We start from the raw sequence: 16,421 nt of genomic DNA, 5'->3' as shown, positions 1-16,421 counted from the left end.
ACAGAAAACTAAACACTGCATGTTCTCACTTAGAAGTGGGAGTTGAACAACGAGAAGACATGGACACAGAGAGGGGAACATCACACACTGGGGCCTGTTGCGGGCAGGGGGCAAGGGGAGGGACAGCATTAGGGAAAAAACCTAATGCATGTGGGGCTTAAAACCGAGAAGATGCGTAGACAGGTGCAGCAAACCACCATGGCACATGTATGCCTATGTAACGAACCTGCACATTCTGCAAATGTATCCCAGAACTTAAAGTGAAATTAAAAAAAAAAATAATAATGCCAGGTAAATTAGGCACATTTTGAAATTTAAAACTTTTAACAAGATATAATGGAATTTTTTAAACCTCAGTTAAGTAACAAATTTTTAAAACCTAACATAAAAAAGTCTCAGTCATAAAAGTAAAAAAAAAAGATCTGATTAAATTTAACTGAAAAATTCTGTGATATTAAAGATAGTCACAGAAAATGTTAAAGACAAGCCACATATTAGAAGTCCTATGAGATAAAGCATTATGATCAGTAAGAATAGAAGTAACCCAGCAGAAAAATAGGCATAGATTATGGACGAAAATCTGTCAAATAATGACCAATAAATATACGAAATGAAACTAGGCTTCTTAAGGAAATATAAGTTAAAACAAAGAGCTACTACCTCATCGCTTTCAGACTGCAGAAAAAAATTCTGATAAGACTAAGTGTTGGTGACAAGATAGGAAAACCAGAATTCTCTTAAACTGCAGTTGGGAAAGCAAATTTGCATATCAACTTTGGAGAGCAATTTGATAACATCTAAAGTGACAGAATATACACATCCTACTACCTGAAATTCCATATTTATTTATTTTTTACACACACACACACACACACACACACATATATATATATATATTTATTTATTTATTTTCAGACTGAGTCTTGCTCTGTTGCCCAAGCTAGAGTGCAGTGGCACGATCTGGGCTCACTGCAGCCTCCACTTCCTGGGTTCAAGCAATTCTCCTGCCTCAGCCTCCCGAAATACTGGGATTACAGGTGTGCACCACCATGCCTGGCTAATTTTTTTTTTACTTTTAGTAGAGATGGGGTTTCACCATGTTGGCCAGGCTGGTCTCAAACTCCTGACCTCAGGTGATCCTCCCACCTCGGCCTCCCAAAGTGCTGGGATTACAGGTGTGAGCCACTGTGCTGGGCTAAAATTCCATTTTTAGACATATGTCCAGAATATCTAGCACATCTGCATGAGGTGACATGATCAAGAATGTACACTTGCAGCACCGTTCAAAATGGCAAAAAAGTAACAATTTAAACAACCATTAGTAAGGGAATTGGTAAGTAAACTGACATGACACTAAACAGCATATTATGTTAAGTGGAAAATCAGGTTACAAAAGATTACATACAGTAAAACATCATTAACATAATTTTTGTTAACTATTATATATTGTTTCTGGATAAAAACACATGGTAAAGTATAAAAGGAGTCACACCAACTTCAGAATAGTAGGTTAGCTCTAGGGAGAGAAGGAGGAGAATGGCGCCAGGGAGAAGTACAAAAGAGCAACATTTTATTTATTTAAAAATCAGAAGCAAATATGGCAAAATAGTATGTGAAGGGTACAAGGGCATTTATATTATTATTTTTCTGTATATTTGAAATATTTGTAATTAAAAAGAATTTTAATGGGCACATATGGTATAACAATCAAATAATAACATTAATTACTCGCACCAGAAAAATGTATCAAATAACAACATATTATTTAAGCCACAGAAACTTATGTACATACATTAGAGCATGTGATAAAAGAGTCAAAAATAAATTTTAAAATTTGCAATTTACTTTGAGGTTTTAAATTAATAATTTTGCTAATCTCATGCAATTTTAAAATGTCCTTAAGCTAAAATTTTAAGGGCTGCTATCCTTTTTGTTAGAGTTGTCACGCTGTGCAGATAAAACTTTAATGTGGTATCCTGAATTTCAGTCTTATTTTGTAAAGCTTCTTCTTTAATATATAAACAGTTAACAAGCTTTACAATTATACTTACAAGTCTTAAAGAAACGTATTACGAGTCCTAAGTATGAAGAACAGTTATTTAATTATAACTACTTAATTATAGTGTTTTACCAAGAATCTGATGCCCTAATACTAACGTGGAAAAACAATGCTCCATTATTCCATTTTCTTTTCTGCTTGGGTTTGGGCCAGAAGCCAAGATGTACCAATACTGGAAAGGTTTTAAACAGTCTTATTACAAAACCATTTTTAAAGGAAAAGTAGTAACTTTCACAGGGGAGTAACACAATCCTTTGGGATTACTATGTCAGAGAGACATAGAAAGATAGAGAATATTTTAAGAAAAGGGTTAACGAGGTAGTAAAATTTTGCTATCTATACTTCACTTACTGATCCTCAGAGTCTCAAGGCTAGAAAACAATAAATATTTTACAGAAAAATGTAGGAAGCAAAACTGGGCAGGACACTGCATCTATAAATATAATTTGAGAGATCTATAACCCACACATAGCACTTCACTCTCAACTATAATCCTCTGACCACATTCATACTATTTCAATAGTCATTTTACCCGGTAGATGGAAAGCAATAATTTTATTTATCATGAATTGCTTTTTGCCAATTAAACATGTGCAACAGAGATGATGAGCTGGTCTCTCAAGTAACCTAGATATTAGATATGCTATTTCCACGTAATGGAAGACTGCAATAAAATTGTTCCAAGTTCTAAACTTCCATACTTTTATATTTTGGGCACAATTTTTAAGAGTGGCAAAAGGCAGGTTTTCACTTACTCCACTTCAGCCTGTTATACTGAATTTTACTCAGTGCTAAAATCCTTAACTTTCCATTTCTGAAGGCTGAAAAACATTTGCTCCCCCAAGTCTCTTATTTAGTATAACTTTGGCTAGTAAGAACATCTAAGTTTGCTTCCAAAATTGAAAGTCTCCTACAACATTTTTAAATGTTTCTTTCTCCACTGATCTTTAAGTTTCAGTAATACTCATTTATTTCTTCCCTGTCAACAGAAAGATAACTACCACTCTGTTTCATGAATGAAATAATCAAATTACTATTTCAAATTCTCACCCTCTAGATACTCGCTCAAACGGAGTAATAAATTCACTGACACGTTTACAATTCAAATTTCACTAATACATAGAAATAATTCTTCCACAAGCAAAAAGATCAGCATCAAGAATTTAATTTTCTGAGTTTCATAACCCTTGATAAATGGAGGCACCTTGAAGTTCAGTTGAAACTTTTATATAGGATTTCAGAGCATGCTCCCAAATATCTTAAGACAAGCCATATTAATAGCTTAGTGTCATTTTTATCATTAAAATAATCTACAAATATCAGAATACTACTAATTTATTGTCATGACTAATAAATAAGACTTAAAATATCTATAGATGTAAATCAGCTCTCTCCGTTCATTTTGCTTCACTTGGACTATTCTAAAATACAGATCGACAAATGGAACGGGTTTATCAATAATATACTTGTACGATCTTTTCACAAATTCCAGTTCTGTAATTTAGGGTTTTTCATATTTATTTTTAAATATACAAAGAGATTAAACCATTAATAGAAATATTTTCTCTCAAATATGTAATATTCTTTTGTAAAAGGAAGTTTCCAAACATTTACAAAGCAATCTAAAGTTAAGTAAACCTGATTTTAGGATTATTACATTAACCAAAATAATTTTCCAGAGAAGGTCCTATTTAAAAGTTATGCTCACTGGCTTCCCCACATCCACATTTTAAGATGGATCCAAATCCAATGCCTTTGCTTGATGTACTTCAGGGATCCCTTCCAGTGAAGAAAACCTCAGAAAAATGTCTCACGACACAGTGGACAAGTGGATTTGTTGCTAGATGTAAACCATTTGTACTGAAAAAGAAAAGGTTTTAAATATCAAAAGCTTTTTAAAGCTCTCCTCTTACATATATCATAAAGTACATATACATCTAAAGTAACCTTCAAATGATAAAGTGAAAAGGGAAGAATACTAAAATGTTTGCTCTTTCTGTATCTCCAAAATCAACACAAATGAGTATACTTCCGATGGCTACACTAAGTTCTTTCTACTTAGGCTCATGCACACAACCACTAAGATATGAGAAATCTCCTGTGAAACAAAGGAACAAATGGCAACTTCTTTTTCACTATGTTTAAAAAGAGCATAGGGCTCTGATGCCAAATGGCTTCCAGCACCGACTCCTGTAGTCTCCTTCTGGTCTAGATCTCAGAAGACCTTCTACTTCTTGAGCGGTAAAAGGTCACTGGAAACACCCATTTATTAGAGGGCCTTGATTCTACCAGTCTCGGTAAACTGCTAATTATCTTTTGCAGATTTTTAAAAATCACTTTTTAATATATCTCCCATTAGCTACAATTAAGTTTAACATACACTTTCTCTTCCAAAGTTAGACATTGTGTATGTGTGTGTGTGTGTGCGCGCGCGTTTATGTGTATAAAATACATAAAATATAAGTAAGTTAATTTCTCTTTAGACTTACCAAGCAAGCTGAATGGAATTTTTTCTTGCATGTTCTACAGGCTTTTTTGGGAAGGGAATAGTTGAAACCATGAATGACTGAGAAACAGATCATACAATCTTCAACACCCTCAAAACGTTTGTCTACATTATTTTTCCATAAAGCTAAGCCTTCCATAATACTTCCATTCTGTTAACAAGAAGAAAAGTAAGTCACGACACACTGATGACCACCAATTTTATTTTTATTCAATTTCACAAATTTTAAAGTTGAATTACAATTCTGAAAGAAGACAATCTGCTTGGCTATGTTCATATCTCCTAACTTTTATGAATGTTGGTTTTTAAAATAACCTCCCAAGTTTTCAGAACCAGATGTAATTTTTCTCCATTAAAGTCAGACTTTAAAGGCTTCTGGACCAATACTTAAAGTGTAATAGTCCAAGCTTATTGCTTGATAAAACTCTCTTAATAATTAAATCATTTAGGTTAGTTCTAATGTTTAACTGAAAATGAGGAAATTATCTCAAATTATTTGCGCCATCTCTACAATAATGGTAAGCATATTTGTTTAAAATAGTTTTTCTTGGCCGGGCACCGTAGCTCATGCCTATAATCCCAGCACTTCGGGAAGCCAAGGTGGGTAGATGACTTGAGGTCAGGAGTTCGTTGACCACCATAGCCAACGTGGTGAAACTCCATCTCTACTAAAAATACAAAAAATTAGCCAGGTGTGGTGGTGGGTGCCTGTAATCCCAGTTATTCTGAAAGCTAAGGCAGCAGAATCGCTTGAACCAGGAGGCAGAGGTTGCAGTGAGCCGAGATTGTGCCATTGCGCTTCAGCCTGGGCAACAAGAGCAAAACTCCGTCTTGGGAAAAAAAAAAAAAAAGTTTTTCCTTACTGTAGAATGCCTGAGATACACAGCGTGCAAACAGAACTGAAGATTTAAAATGTGGTTAGAGGTCAAAGGTCTTTGAGAGTACTGGGACTTCTTTAACCAAAGAGGAGTTGAAATGTAAGAATAAAAGTGAAAGTAGCTCAGAAGGCATTCATCTGTCCAGCATCTTTCAAAAGATCCTCTCTGAAACAATTTCCTTAATACCATGTACTGTTCTACATCTTCTACAATGTTAATGAAATAAAGTCAATCCCTCGCAAACACCAGAAAATAAATTACAGAACCTTAAAAATTAAAACAGAAAGGCAGGTTTATCCATTTAGGCATATATCTGTATTTATCCAAGGAAGTTTAACATCTATTTTTACCTTAAGCAGAAAAGATGTATTTTGTGTTTAAATGCCCTTTTAAATAGATCATCTTTTTCAAGTTTGTAAAGCCAAATGTATAAACAGAAACTTACCTGATGGGTGAGGTAAGTGCTTAACTGCAGCATCCAGTTCCGCCACTGCTGAACAGCCACTCCTACTCTTTTGCCACTTTCTACTGTTATTGAACCCAATGGATAATTTGAAGGCAGCTGTATTATAAGTTCAATAACTATGTCCTCAATAGTATAAGTAGCCATTACCTCTCGAGTAGTAGCTCGAGCTTTAACCTGCAATACAACAAAGGATATTTTGTTTGCCAGATTCCTTTCTTTCATCCAGAAAACATTTTGATAGGTTGACTATGAAAAGCTAAAGGCTTCATTCAAGGACAATGCAAGTAAACACATTCACTTATCTAACATAAGGTAATTAAGAAATAGGTTTAGACTGGGCACGGTGACTCACACCTGTAATCTCAGCTCTTTGGGAGGCCAAGGCGGGCGGATCACGAGGTCAGGAGATCGAGACCATCCTGGCTAATACGGTGAAACCCCATCTCGACTAAAAATACAAAAAATTAGCCGGGTGAGGTGGCGGGCACCTGTAGTCCTAGCTACTCGGGAGGCTGAGGCAGGAGAATGGCGTGAACCTGGGAGGCAGAGCTTGCAGTGAGCCGAGATTGCGCCACTGCACTCCAGCCTGGGTGACAGAGCGAGACTCCATCTCAAAAAAATAAAAATTAAAAAAAAGAGAAAGAAATAGGTTTAAATACCTCCCTGGTATATTTTTACAGTGATTTTGTGATATTCAAAGTTTGTTTTAAAAGACATTAATTGCTCATAAAAAAAGGTTTTATAATGTTAGGCTTGTCACATAATAGTTCAATAAACCTTGAATAGATAAGTGACAGAATGGGTTATTATCCCTTCTCTTCCACACCGAGTATCGAATATCACTTCTACGTCTAGTAAGTCTTCCTCTACCATGTAATCCTCCTGAGCTTTGGAGCCAACCATCAACTGCCAGAATATTTATAGTTATTTGTTTGGTTTTCAAACCAACATTGCAAACTCAACATAAAATGCACACATTATCATCCTTCATCAAACTTCATCTTCTGAATTTCCTACTCCCAGGCTAAAAAATCATCATAGCACCATTTTAAATTTCTGCTTCTACCTCATCCTAGATATTAACTAAATCACTGGCACATCTCTCACATCTCTACTCTTTTATATTCCCACTGATACTGCCTCACCCATGCCCTAGTCCTTTGCTCATAATGTCTACCCCAATAGTCTCCTCTAACCATTCACTTGAATCCAAACTGTTTGCCAATAGATCATGCTATAGACTATGGTCAGAGCAATTTCAAAGATCATAACTTGACCATGCTACTGCCTGAATGAAAAATGTTCAGTGGCTGAATTGTACCACTTTGGATTGTTATTTGAGGCCCTTCCCAATATACCTCTAATTCACTGTTGAGCAGTCTATTCACCTTTGGGACTCCTACTCATTATTTGGGTTGCAGTACTGCATTATTTATCATTTCTTGGGCAACAACTGAAATGACATTCTCACTTTTGTGCTTTTTGCATTTGCGATAGTATTTTTTTTTCTCTCTCTCTCTCTTTTTTTTTTTTTGAGACAGAGTTTCACTCTTGTTGCCCAGGCTGGAGTGCAATGGCGTGATCTTGGCTTACCGCAACCTCCGCCTCCCAGGTTCAAGCGATTCTCCTACCTCAGCCTCCCGAGTAGCTGGGATTAAAGGCATGTGCCACCACATCCGGCTAATTTTGTATTTTTAGTAGAGACGGGGTTTCTCCATGTTGGCCAGGCTGGTCTGAAGCTCCCGACCTCAGGTGATCAGCCCACCTCGGCCTCCCAAGTGTTGGGATTACAGGTATGAGCCACTGTACCTGGCCTATTTTCTCTATAGTAAATGCCTTTCCCTTCATTTTCCCCATAACAAAATCCTGCCCACCTCCAAGTGATTTTCTTCCATAAAATCTCACTTAATCCCCTCAGCCAGATGAATCTTTCCCACTCAGATCATGAGAACTCTTTCTCTTAACATGCTACTTTCCAATGCAAAAATCATTATCAGTATCGCTCTTTTCCCTTTATTAGACTGTATCTTATTATAGGACAAGAGTCTAGTCCTACTAAACTGTTCATATCCTTGGTGACTGGGACACAGTGCTTGGCATCTGTAAGTATTCCAATACAGATTTTGAATGAACTAATGAATGCTCAAAAACTATTTGCTGGGTGAAATGGTTTGGATCTGTATCCCTGCCCGAATTTCATGCTGAATTGTAATCCCAAATGTTGGAAGTGGGGCCTAGTGGGAAGTGATTGGATCATGGGGGCAGATTTCCCATAGGTGCTAGTCTCGTGATAGTGAGTTCTCATGAGATCTGGTTGTTTAAAAGTGTATGGCACCTCCCCGCCTCTCTCCCTCCTGCTCTGGCCGTGTGAGGTGCTGACTCCCATTTGCCTTCCACCACGATTGTAAGTTTCTGAGTAGCTGGGATTACTGGCGCCCGCCACCACGCATGGCTAATTTTTGTATTTTTTTAGTAGAGATGGGTTTTACCATGTTGCCCAGGCTGGTTTCAAATTCCTGACCTCAAGTGATCCACCCACCTCGGCTTCCCAAAGTCCTGGGATTACAGGCATAAGCCACTGCACCCGGCCTAAACGTCTTTTCTTTATAAATTACCCAGTCTCAGGCATTTGTAGAAATGTAAGAATAGACTAATACAGTGTGTGAATGAAAATTATGTTTCAATCCATACATGAAGTAATATTGAGATTTGACACACAAATTAGAAAACAAAATAGGCTGGTCTTGAACTCCTGGGCTCAAGTGATCCTCCCACCTTGGCATCCCAAAGCGTTGGGATTACAGGCATTAGCCATAACTCCTGGCCACCAGTTTCTATAAATTCTGAGCCAAGAGCTACAGTCTGTTTTGATATTAACAATGACAGACATACCCAATATTAAAACAACTTTTCTGGAGAAAGTCAAGACAATACTAACCGTCATGCCATTAAATAGTTGTGTACTTGTTTGTACAGAAGATATTTCTTGAAAAGAAAGAACACTGCTGACATACTTGCTTGTAAATCTATCTACAATATTGAAAACACGCTTCTCACTGCTATTCCACCACAACCTAACCATGGCAGGCAAGTCTTTTAATGTCATATGATAGACTGAGCAAGCCAAGTGTGGAATGTGGTATGGAAGAGTTGCTGTTTCTGAGGAAAAAACAAATTCCTGATTAGTCACATGTATTTCTTATATAGAATAACAGACTAATATTAGTATTTTCTTTAGAAAGTGAACCTTAATTCCTCAACGATAGTGCTATAGCTCATCAAACAAACATACCAGAGAAACCAGAACTCTGGAGTCTGAGCATTTTTCCACACATTCAAAATGAACCATAAGAATGGCAAAATAATTTTTTTTTAAAGTGAAAATCCCAATTGACACTGAAAAAATCTACCTAGAAACAGAATTCTATATTTAACATGAAAGACTACAAATAAAATAGAATATATTTTAAAAAGAAGGAAAAATTAAAGATGCTTGGTGTTATAAATTATGAAAAGGAGTTTGGCCTCCTTTACTTTCCCAGAGCTCGCTGTGCTGCTGTGCAGAAGTCTTAGAATACCCAACTCAATACTCACAAGATGCAGCCCATCCTCAGATCTCCAAGGCATTTAAAAAATGCATATTCTTAGTAAATTGTTTCCAATACTGTGGTACAACCACATATATGCACATCTATCCTCTCTGCTCACATGCGGGCTCCCAGAATGAAATACATTTTATTCAACTTTATTTCCCCTTATTTATATGCCTATAAAATGTTATCACATAAGAAATATTTGTTTACAGAGTCAAAAGTTAATAGTCTTACCACACTAAGCTTCAAAAATATATTAAATTCCTCACAGTCCTTTATTTTAGGGTAAAATCGAATTATTCATCCTATTTAGAGAAATGTGGAAAATGGTCAAGTTCAACATTCTCATAGCCAGGACCTAGCTTTAGGGTTATTCTCCACATTCCCAGGGAAAAGTTTAATTCAACCTAGTGTGAATCTAGCGTCCAAGAAAGAACATAAACACATATCTTACTGACCTCGAATACTCAGCTGGAGCTCCTCAGTAAAGAATGTTTTAGGGTCCTTATTTGGGACCTCAATTGCGGTCTCGGCATAGGTTGGATTTTCTGGCATAAGCCTGAACAGGTGATAGAGCAATTTATTCAAACTCTTTGTTTTCCGAAGATACATTGAATACAGAGCCCGAAGCTGGTGGAGAGCAAAGAATTTGTTAGTAAACCAAATACACCAAGACAATTGGTATAAAAGAACAACTCAAAGTATAACAAATTTCCTTTCCTCTTAAACTAGCAGACATTCTATCCGCTCATTATTAGAACAAGTTTCTAATATCTTTCTCAAATTGTCTTCCTGTGTTAGAATACACTCACCTTGGCTTACAGTGCCTGAGATAAGAAAATCTATTCACCATTCCCTCACTCTCCTCCCAAGTCTTCCATACATTCCTTCCACACCATTGTCCTTAACCTTTCAAATTCCTGCTTAAAACTAATCCCGTTTTTATGGCTGACCTCATCCTGTATCAAAAACTCCGACATTCCTTTACGACAGAGAGCACAAACTAGTAGTCCAAGATGTCTTGGGGGGTCTTCTCAGAGTTGTTTTTTCAATCAGGAGATTTCACATAAAAATATGGATTTCTGGTTTCTCTTTTAAAAACAGAAAAACGAGCCACCACTGGGAGCGCTGCAGGTATCTGTGTCAGACCTGTGCTTCACAACTCCTGCCTTCCCTCAATAATACAGCTTGCACTTTCCACATTGACTTTGCAGTTCTTTGGTATCTGTATTGGTTTTAAGATAATTTCTTCTACTATATCACATATCTCCTCATAGTACAAAGATACCATTTTATTTTTTGTTTTTAAAAATTTTGTATTTTTAATTTTTGTGGGTACACAGTAGATATTTATGGGGCACGAGGTATTTTATAGGCATATAATATGTAATAGGGTAAGTGGGGTATTCATCACCTCAAGCATTTATCCTTTCTTTGTGTAAAATACAACTTTTTTTTTTTTTTTTGAGACGGAGTCTCGCTCTGTCGCCCAGGCTGGAGTGCAGTGGCCAGATCTCAGCTCACTGCAAGCTCTGCCTCCCAGGTTTACGCCATTCTCCTGCCTCAGCCTCCCGAGTAGCTAGGACTACAGGCGCCCGCCACCTCGCCTGGCTAGTATTTTGGGTTTTTTTAGTAGAGACGGGGTTTCACCGTGTTAGCCAGGATGGTCTCGATCTCCTGACCTCGTGATCCGCCCGCCTCGGCCTCCCAAAGATTACAGGCTTGAACCACCGCGCCCAGCCTTTTATTTTCTAAACACTATGAATACTTACAAGGATCAAGTAATAGGATTTGGAATTGATTTTTAAAATATGTTGACCAAAGTGCTCTTATCATCAAACTTAACATCACTAATGAAGGATGAACATCCCAAATCTGAAAATCCAAAATGCTTCATCATCTAAAACTTGTTGAGCACCAACATGATGCTTAAAGGAAATGCTCCTGGAGCATTTCAGGTTTTCGGATCTGGGATACTTAACCAGTAAGTGTAACAAAAATATTCCAGAATCTGAAAAAATCTGAAATCAGAAACACTACTGGTCCCAAGCATTTTGGATAAGGAATACTCAACCTGTAAAAGAACACAATGACATTATATGGCTGAGGTAAGACTCTGAGAACATGTAACAACTTGTACAGTAAGTACTCTTGCTGAAAATTAACCACAATCTAATGAGGAAACGATCAGACAAATTCAAACTGTATGACAGGCTAAAAACAGCTGGCCCAAACAATGACAAGAAAGAAAAGAAAGGTATAGGAATTATAGGTTAAAGAAACTAAAGAAATATGGCAAACAAATACAAACATGGTTCTTGATTGGATCTTCAACACAGAAGAAAATAAAACTATAAAGATATTACTGGGACAACTAAGAGTATCTAAATAAAAATTAGGTACTACTGCATCAAAATTAAATTTGAATATAAAAATTGTATTCTGCTTATGTAGAAACATGTCCTTGATCTTAGGAGATACATGTTTAAATGCTTTTGGTAAAGCATCATAATGTCTGCAAGTTAGTTTCAAGCAGATCAGCAGAAAAAGAGTACATACAGATACAGTACGTGCAAATGTAGCCACGTGTTAAAAATGTGTTGATCTAAAAGAGTATGTGACTTTTCATGAATTATTCTTCCAACATTGTTGTTTAATTTTTTTTCAAATAAAAAGTTGGAGATATTTTAAAAATTAATCAGCAATATCAATGGACTTTAAAAAACACACATTTATGACCCAGCAATCCCACTGAAGTATACAACACAAGTGAAATGAAAACACATTTCAACACAAAAGTTTATACATTAATGTTCACAGCAGCTTTATTTACAATGGTCAAAAAAACCAGAAACAGCCTAAATGTCCACTAACAGATAAGCAGATAAACAAAATGTGATATCTATAAAATGGAGCATTATTCAGCCACAAAAAGAAATGCAATACTTATGACACATGCTACAATCTGATAAATCTTGAAAACAATATACTAAGATAAAAGCCAGACACAAAAGACCAGATGTGTGAAATGTCCAGAACAGGCAGATGCATAGAGACAGAACACAGTTTAATGGCTGTCAGGAGCTGTAGGGTTTGAGAGGAAATGGGAAGTGATTGCTATCAAATACAGTGGGATGTTGACAATGTTCTAAAATTAGATAGTGGTAATAGTTGCACAAGTCTGTGAATACAGTCAGCCCTCCACATCCACGGGTTCCACATCTGAGAATTCAACCAATTGCAGATAGAAAATATTTGAGGGGCAAAAAAAGTGATTTTTAAAAACCCAATACAATAAAAATACTACAAATGTTAAAAATACAGTATAGCAACTATTTCAATAGCATTTACATTGTATCGATGATAACTAATCTAGAGATGATTTTAACTAGTATACAGGAGGACGTGCATAGGTTAGATACAAATACTATGCCATTTTATATAAGGAACTTGAGTATTCACTGGGTTGTGGGCCATGGGAGGGAGCCTGGAAACAATCCCCTGCAGATATAAAGGGATGACTATATACTAAAAACACTAAACTGTGTGGCCAGGTGCGGTGGCTCATGCCTGTAATCGCAGCACGTTGGGAGGCCAAGGTAGGCGCAACACCTGAGGTCAGGAGTTTGAGACCAGCCTGGCCAACATGGTGAAACCCCGTCTCTACTAAAAATAGAAAAATTAGCCAGGCGTGGTGGTAAGCGCCTGTAATCCCAGCTACTCGGGAGGCTGAGGCAGGAGAATCACTTGAACCCAGGAGCTGGAGGTTGCAGTGAGCCAAGATCGCACCATTGCACTCCAGTCTGGGGGACAAGAGCGAGACTCCATCTCAAAAAAAAAAAAAAAAAATTTTTTTTAAACACCAAACTGTGTATGCTAAGTGGGTAAATTTTATGGTATGTGCAATATCTCAGTAAAGCTTTATAAAACAAATAAACATACACATGTACATATACAACTTTTTCTAGTTCAATCTGATTTGCTAGGAGTTTTTTTGAGAAAAAAGTTAACCCATGATTTAGGAACATTTAAAGTTTTCTGAAGAAAAATTGTTTATTTCAGGATTCAACTAATTATTGGGTAGGCAGATAAACCAGAATAACCCACTAAATAATACTAAGTATTAGGTGGGTTATTGTGGTTTATCTGCCTACAGCTCAGTTCAAGTTTTTCAGACTCAATAATAATAAATGCTGCTGTATAATTTTTCACCCTAACCCAATCCCAGCCTAATAAAAAAGGTGAGGCATGGCCATTTTCCTAATTTCTGAATATAAAATGAGAACAAAACTCTTATACACAAAAGCCTCAATCTGCTGCTATTTTTTTAGAGATCAACAATATTTTAAGAAATTGATGTAAAAGCCCAATAAGGAGCTCTTGAAATATATCATCAGCAAATAAAACCAGCTTAAGTCACAAAAATACATGACAGGCCTAAAGAGAAAACTAATCTATTTAACAACTAGATCAATGCTACTTCTGTGATTTGATTTTTCTCCTTAGATGTACAAATGCAAAGATGCAAAAATTGATATCTTTGTACCAAGGTATAGGTTATGAGCAACAACATAAATTATAATTTAAAAATTCCAAAAAGTCACATTGGAAATGAATGCCATGAATACTTAATCACACTAAGTGATAAACTAAATCTTTTTGTATTGACCTGTCAAAGAAGGCACATATTTCACTAGGTTAATTCAATCAAAGATTGACAGAGATTTGGATCTTCCTTGTTCTTTTTGAGACAGGGTCTGGCACTGTCGCCCAGGCTTGAGTGCAGTGGCATGATCTCATTTCACTGCAACCTCCGCTTCCCGGGCTCAAACTATCCTCAAGTGGGGATCTTTCTAAAAGAAATAAAAACTAGAGAGATCTTTCCAGTTTCTTCTTGGACAAGGTCTTACTTCCTAAACGTGAGACAACAGAGACATCTAGTGGCTGCTAGAATAATTTGGGCAAAATATTTCAGATATTTTTACCATTTAGGTAACAGTTGGAATTATTACATAGGTAATGTTTCACAGATCTTTCTCCAAACAGTGATTTTCAAGTAAGGTAAATTGCCAATGATGTATTAAGTGAAATCTCCACAACAGAGTGAAAAACTGACCCCCCCAAAAAAACAGAAAAAACACAAGATTCAATTCTTTTGAAATAATTACTATGATAGTACATAATTAAATTATATAAATATTATTTCTTGATATAAAAGAACCTGGTGACTACATTCAGTTAGAAAAAAAGTTGGTCTGGCCACATATCAGAGTAATTACTTTTGCTTGGAGGGGTAGGGTATAAGGGACAGGAGTAAACTTATTAAGCAGATTGTCTGAAGTTAGCTGGATAAAATGAGATTAGGCCGGGCACCGTGGCTCATGCCTATAATCCCAGCATTTTGGGAGGCCAATGAGGGTGGATCACTTGAGCTCAGGAGTATGAGACCAGTCTGGGCAACGTGGTGAAACCCCATCTCTACAAAAAATATAAAAATTAGCCAGGCATGGTGGCTTGCACTTGTAGTTCCAGCCACTTAGTGAGAAGATCGCTTGAGCCTAGGAGGCAGAGGCTGCAGTGAGCCAAGATCGTGCCACTGCATTCCCGCATGGGCAACAGAGTGAGACCATGTCTCAAATGCAAAAAAAAAAAAGGATGAGATTAAAACATAAGGATTTCCCTTTTATTAAACTGAAGGGAAGGAAGGTATTTAGAACAGTATCAGAAGCATATTAGGACAGAATTATCGAAAGGTGTCACATATTTATTTACCTGTGATGACGCGGCTTTGAAGAAAGTGAGAATTAATTTCCAAGTGAGAAGGTATCCCAGAACATAACAGAAGTCTTCACTCAGTGGTTTAATAGTAACTATCTGTCCAACAGGAACACACCCCAAAACATTTTCTAGTAAGTCCTCTTGAGTGCTAAGAAGAGACATCAGTGTGGCTGGTGGTGACCTAAGAATCAATGATTAAACACCACAAGTTTTCTTTATAACTCATCCCTTAACAAACTGACAGTACTCGTAAACTTCAAGCATTGTAGAAAAATTTCTCTATTTTCCAAAAAACGTTTTAAAAATTCTCCTCTATTGATCCAATTTTAACTCCTAATCTCACATAACAGTAAAATAAAAAAGACATTATTATAGCACTTGAAGGAAAGACATTTTTAGAAAACATCTATTTCAATTTTCTGTTTTATAAGTGAAAAAAAAAATCACACACCCAGAGAAGCCAAATGATTAGTCCAAAGTCTTTCAGTTAGTAGGGGAAACCGTTAGGGATTCTAAATCCTACCAGGCCTTTTATCATTCCTATAAAAGACAAAGTGAAGACTAAGACTTCGAACTTTGTCACTTCATTCTAGTTTCTATTTTACTGCATATTATCTACTTAGTGCTATTAAGAAATATCACAATGGTACTATTAATCAGAATGATAAACAGAAAATAATTATGTGCCTATTTAAAAAATCATGATTGTTATCTTTTTAGGAAAATAAATATACCATTCAGATTACTTCACAACAAAGTAAGTTAATTTTCTTCTTTATTGAACTACTCTACGCATTTATACTTTCAGGTGAACTTAGGAGATTCTCAAAAAGTAAAATGATTAACTCTCTTCTCTATGATACTCTAGCCTGGTTCTCTCCTTTCACTGCTGTGATCATTCTTCCCTTGTGGCTTCCTTCTCCCAGCCCACAAGCATAGGCCTTCTCCAAACTTCTGCTCTTAGGTCTTTTCCTTCAACCCCTCCATCTCACATACCCAGCCTTCTATATTCCATATTGATAGTCACTAAATCTTATAAAACACCAGCTCCAAAATCTCTCCACTTTTCACATTGCCCTCCACGCATTGTTATTTAACTTCTGGAATGACCTCCACCTCTGCTTGCTTCTTTTTACAATTC

General features: G+C 36.5%; 1 protein-coding gene across 5 annotated transcripts in view; it reads right to left on the bottom strand.

Moving 5' to 3' along the window:
• Nucleotides 1-1,549: 1,549 nt before the first annotated feature.
• LTN1 (listerin E3 ubiquitin protein ligase 1) overlaps nt 1,550-16,421 on the bottom strand; it is a 67,194-nt gene continuing 52,322 nt past the window's right edge. For 4 of the 5 annotated variants that reach the window (XM_074034168.1, XM_005548876.4, XM_045389209.2 and 1 more), the window contains 6 exons: nt 15,275-15,461; nt 9,961-10,132; nt 8,848-9,068; nt 5,889-6,083; nt 4,549-4,716; nt 1,550-3,919 (listed from right to left, as the gene is read on the bottom strand). In XM_074034168.1, the coding sequence (XP_073890269.1) occupies nt 3,857-3,919; nt 4,549-4,716; nt 5,889-6,083; nt 8,848-9,068; nt 9,961-10,132; nt 15,275-15,461 (1,006 nt within the window). In that variant the 3' untranslated portion in view covers nt 1,550-3,856. Of the gene's footprint in view, nt 3,920-4,548; nt 4,717-5,888; nt 6,084-8,847; nt 9,069-9,503; nt 9,677-9,960; nt 10,133-15,274; nt 15,462-16,421 lie in introns of those variants that run through there. The other variant, XM_045389210.3, reaches the window with a different exon arrangement.

This window comes from Macaca fascicularis, chromosome 3, assembly GCF_037993035.2.
Source record: "Macaca fascicularis isolate 582-1 chromosome 3, T2T-MFA8v1.1".
NCBI classification, from domain to species: Eukaryota; Metazoa; Chordata; class Mammalia; order Primates; family Cercopithecidae; genus Macaca; species Macaca fascicularis.
The sequence above is the reverse complement of the archived record's forward strand: the minus strand, read 5'-3'. Positions and strand labels throughout refer to the sequence as shown.